At 38.2% G+C, this 5,307-nt stretch overlaps 1 protein-coding gene across 1 annotated transcript; it reads right to left on the minus strand.

Moving 5' to 3' along the window:
* Positions 1-275: 275 nt before the first annotated feature.
* Positions 276-4,324, minus strand: prmt6 (protein arginine methyltransferase 6). The gene has a single exon (XM_041813586.1). The coding sequence runs from the start codon at positions 4,293-4,295 to the stop codon at positions 3,243-3,245; it is 1,053 nt and encodes a 350-aa protein (XP_041669520.1). The 5' UTR covers positions 4,296-4,324; the 3' UTR covers positions 276-3,242.
* Between the last annotated feature and the right edge of the window lie 983 nt (positions 4,325-5,307).

A 5,307-nucleotide genomic window follows, 5' to 3' on the forward strand; every position in this document is an offset into this window, starting at 1 on the left:
TTGCATACATTAGAATATCATCAGATGTCTACAACATGACTGTGAATTTATTCAACCTGCAGTAAAAGCCTCCACACTGTGCATCATACATTGTTGAGGCATTTTAGTCTCTTCTAAGGGTCAAATTAAGTTTACTATACTCCTTTACTCTGTCAAACTCTGCTAAAGTCAAAGAATACAACAGAAATACTTGATTTGACTTCTTACTTTCACACATTTGACCTTTTATTTAGGATACATTTGGTTATAAATAGCAAACAATCCCTGAAGTTTGAACTCTGACTGCAATGATAGTCTTTTTCTTTGTAATACAGTGAAATGGGCAATAAATTATCTAATTTTAAACAGAACATTGACAATCTGTGGGGTTTTGATTGGTCTCAGCAACATTTGAAGCTAAAAAGAGAAGAGTCATTTTACTTTTATCAGATATTTTTAGACCAAATGAATAATTTATTAAACAACTGATGCATTTTTCATATATAAATGGTTTATAAAATCTGTCAGGTTAAGAACAATGAAGGGAAATATCTGAAGTGGCTCCTACAAACAGTGTACACCTGGGTGATGCAGATTCAGATTTCTACATATGACAAGACTATAAAAACATTATTTTGACACTTCTGAAATTACATTTAATTCTTGATTACTCAATCTTCACTCAAAAAGAAAAAACAATCAAATTATGATGCAGTGATTGACGAGCTGAACTTGAGTTATGCCTTTAATGAAATGTTTCAAAATGAAAAATGAGCAAAAATTTGACAAACAATTCAGATACTGACGCTCTTTCTTCATCTTTCATCGTTTCAAAAAAAAAAAGAAAATAAAATCAACAAAAACATGACCAATGAGGTTTTGACTGTTTCACTGTAACATTTTAGCAACTTTACTCTTTTTAACTTTCTAACAATGGAAAAAAGCAACACAGGGAAATACACAAAAAACAAAAATACACACAAAGAGGTTCAAGTTTGAGGCTTCAGTGTTTGAACTTTCTGCCATTAGACTTCAGGCTGAGTCTATTCCTGTCAATGTTTAAACATGTTACTTTAATTTGGGCCACTTGTTTAACAAAAAAAAGTAGACATGAATATGCTTGTTTCCTGTGACAATCACAAAAAAATAACTGATGAACTAAAACTATGCAAGTCAATGATTTTGATGAGTATTTAACTTGATTTACTTACTTTTGTATACTTAATTGATCTGATTTATTATGAGAATTTGCCCGTTAATGCAGTATTTTCTGTCATGAAATTTTAAACCACTTCTGCAGCAGATCACTGCTGACCTAGACTAAAACAGAACTTTATGATGCCAGCGTTTCATTTTTATACAGAAAAACGGGAAACTTTCGGAGGTTTGAATAGACTGACTTTGTCAGGGTTGCTTCACACTTTTAAACATCAAATTGAAGACTTTTTATGATCTAAACTGAGGAAAATTAATGCTACTTTTTGCCGGCAAAAATAAGAGGCGGTTGAGAGTTCAGACACTGCACCAGGATTGAATTTTCAAATTTAATATTCTATTTTTTACATGTCAAATTGTGTGGGACAGTGGAAATTTTCAGTCATAAAGGCCCAACTTTGATTATTTCTTATTATTTAAATCCTCTATTCTATCAATAAACTGTAAACTGATTTTAATCAGAGTAGATCTAATTATTAAGAGGGAGAATATCACTTTCACTAGGCATTATTTTTAAGAAGAAAACTTGATAACCTTTAGGCTTTGGGTCTCTGGACTAGTTTACAAGAACACCAGCACAAGCTTTATGTAATCAAAGTGGTCAATATATATTTAAGAAGGATCTTGGGTCCTCCCTCAGGAAAATTTGAGAATCCAATTAATTTCCTGAATTTTGAATATTTATTTGTGGTGGAGATTCACTTAGAAATACAAGGTCACTGATGATAGATCAGTATTTCCTTTATAAAGCTCCCAGTCTAGTGAGTTTGAATTTTCCCACATGGTCATAAAATTAGTAATTTAATTAAAAAAAAAAAAAATCGCATTAGAGAAGCCTGCCTCAACACATAAAAACAAGGACTATCTAAAGCTAACCTTGCCTGAAGTCACACATTTAAAAGTGCAATTACAGATTTCACCAAAAAAAAAAAAAGGGATTATGTTGATAATGTTGCAAAAGGTGACTTTTAAAACATTCTTTATAGATACACTTTTAAGTTTGAAAACCTAAGTAACCCTGACTGCAGCAGTGACTGGATTTGTAGCTTTTCAGATGATTTGTATTGTTTTTGTCGTCTAATTATCGATTTTCTGTGTTTATCAATTGAACCGTGGCTCTCAAATGCTGTGGCAAGGCACGACACAAGAATTGGTGTGCCATGGTCATTTGTACAAGCATATATTATTAAACCTATACAACTTCACTTGTGTGTTTGTATGGGAATGGATACAGTGTGCCTTGAGATTATGGCTTGATCTTAGGTGTACCTTAAGCCATAATGAGCATAGTGATGCCTCCAGGGGTACAATGCTATAACACACTAATACGCTGACTTGTTACGATAAGATCGCTATTTTCTCTAAAATTTAACCACTCAGGGCATAGACAACATAGACAAAAATGTTACAATTAACTTCAAAAAGAATGACTTCATCTGGACCAAAAAAAAAGAAAAAAAGAAAAAGAGGAAGACTAGATAAAGACATGGCTTTGTTAGTGTGCCTTCTAAAATGTAAGACCCCTTGACTTTTTCCAACTTTTTATGGCCTTAAATTTCAAAAGTCCAATGTAAAACTTTGTACTTTTGAAAGACCAGAAACCCTGTTTTTGAATGAAACATATAAATCAGGTTTTATGGTGGGTATTTTCCTGTATTTAGATTTGGATTCAGTCATTTATTAGGCATTAACACAAGCACAGACATCACATTAACTGGTCTGATGGTAAGGCTTAACAGTGTGGGAATTGTGATTCCCCATCACCTGCATTATCGGTTATTTAGGGTACTTCAAGTAACATCCAGGCTCCTCAAAATCAATTTCTAAACACAAAATTCTCCATAAGTGACTGAATGTAACAGGATATATGAGTCTGTGCCAGTACAATCACTGATGCACAGCCTGAATACGTTTAGGTTTAGATCAATTAAAAAAAATCTAAAAGACTATCACATCAGTTAGTGAACACAACCCATAGTGTTAACAGCTCAGAACCTTTTTCAGTGGGTTTTTTTGTTTGTTTGTTTTTTGCTGTGGCCCTGAGGGCCTCACTGAGTGTTGCTTTCACTGCTCCAGTCTGGGATGGAGAAGGTCTTGGTCTGTCTCTTCTGCTCTCCTATCGTGTAGTCCACGTTGATACAGATGTGTCTCGCGCTCTCCTCAGAGGGAAACATGCGCACCTCTCCACTAAGCACAGTGTCCTGGACTACCTCCACAGGAGCGTCCAGATACAGCACCGCCTGCTTCCAGTGCGTTTCCGACGTGGACGGGGACGTGGATAGCACCAGCGGTCTGTCCGGACACGGGAATGTGACCGTAAAATGCACACAGAAGCCGCTGACGGCAGCAGAGCCAAAAGACCGGCATGTGAAGTTTCCTGTAACCGATCTCAGGTCGTCAACAGTCACAGAGTTCAGGTCGAGCTCAGCGAAGCGCGCGGGATGAGAGAGGACGTCTTCCACGTGCACCGAGGTCACACTGATGTCAGAGTTCATGATGCATTTCCTCGCGAAGTCAAACATTGTGGACATGTCCACTCCATACCGGTCCTTCACTGTGAACCAGAAGCTCAGCCGGTCCTCCAGCACTGGGTCACTTATGGGGCTGATATACAGTTCGGCTTTGTTCGGCAGGATCAGCCCACCCGGTTTTAACCACTTGTCTCGCGCGTGCAGCACCGAGTTCAGCATGGACTCATGCAGGAGAGCGTAACCCATCCACTCACTTACGATTACATCTACCTGCTCAGGTAAGTCCACCGTCTCCACCGAGCCCCGTATCACCTGGATCTGGTCCTCCATGCCGTTCTGTCGGACGATGCTCGCTGCCTGTTCGGCGATCGAGCACGCCTCCACCGCGAACACCCGCCTCGCTCCCGCCTGCACACAAAACATGCTAAGCACACCTGTCCCTGCACCCACATCCAGCACCACCTTCCCTCGGATGGACTCACTGTTCCTTAATATGGCCATCCGGTATGCATTTGTGCGCACGTGGTCAGCTATCATCTCCTCGTGAATCGTCACATCAGAGTAACTGTCAAAGTAAAGTTTGTCCTGTCCACTTTGGTCCAGCTTTCTCTTCTTTCCAACACGAGACATCTTCTCCTGCTCTGTGCCGATCCGTTACACTGTTCTTTTCTACTTCCACGTTAAGGAAGCTGGGAGTTGTAGTTCTAAAGCGCACGTGTTACGACTGAAGCGCGACAAAGCAAACTACAAACCCAGGAATCAAACGGAAATGACGCAAATTTGCTGCATTCACTGACAAGCTGAAAAAACAAAGAAACAGAACTTCTACTGTTGAAAGTAGCATGGCATAGCTGCTCGGTTTATTTTCTGACATCTTAAATTAAGTATAAATGTGGTTTAAACCTCGAATCAAAAAATAAAGCAATACATTTTAGGATTCTATAATCATAAAATTGATTGATCAAAATAATATGAAAAGTCTGACATTATTTCTGAACCCAAAAATAATTGTTTAGAAACAATCAAAAGAGGTGCTTCTGAATGGGGCAGCAGACTGGTACTAAGAGAAAGAGTGGAGGGCAGATGTCCACTTAATAATCAATGTCATATGGTATTGATTTTTGAGATGGATGAAATAATAAAAAAATAAACAAAATAATGAATGAACGAATAAGAGATGACAGCAAAGACAATTTTCTGCATATAAATCATATATTTATATATATATATATATATATATATATATATACTATATTGCCAAAAGTATTCGCTCACCTGCATTGACTGACATATGAACTTAAGTGACATTCCTTTCTTAATCCATACGGTTTAATATGATGTTGCTCCACCCTTTGCAGCTATAACAGCTTAAACTCTTCTGGGAAAGCTTTCTACAAGGTGTAGGAGTGTGTTTATGGGAATTTTTGACCATTCTTCCAGAAGTGCATTTGTGAGGTCACACACTGATGTTGGACAAGAAGGCCTGGCTCTCAGTCTCTGCTCTAATTCATCCCAAAGGTGTTCTGTCGGGTTGAGGTCAGGACACTGTGCAGGCCAGTCAAGTACATCCACACCAAACTCTCTCATCCATGTCTTTATGAACGTTGCTTTGTGCACTGGTGCACAGTCATGTTGGAACAGG

The sequence above is a fragment of the Cheilinus undulatus genome, linkage group 19, assembly GCF_018320785.1.
Source record: "Cheilinus undulatus linkage group 19, ASM1832078v1, whole genome shotgun sequence".
Taxonomy (NCBI): Eukaryota; Metazoa; Chordata; class Actinopteri; order Labriformes; family Labridae; genus Cheilinus; species Cheilinus undulatus.

Bases quoted from the DNA above. Each gene is read 5' to 3' on its own strand.
- prmt6 (XM_041813586.1), bottom strand. From the start codon at position 4,295: ATGTCTCGTGTTGGAAAGAAGAGAAAGCTGGACCAAAGTGGACAGGAC.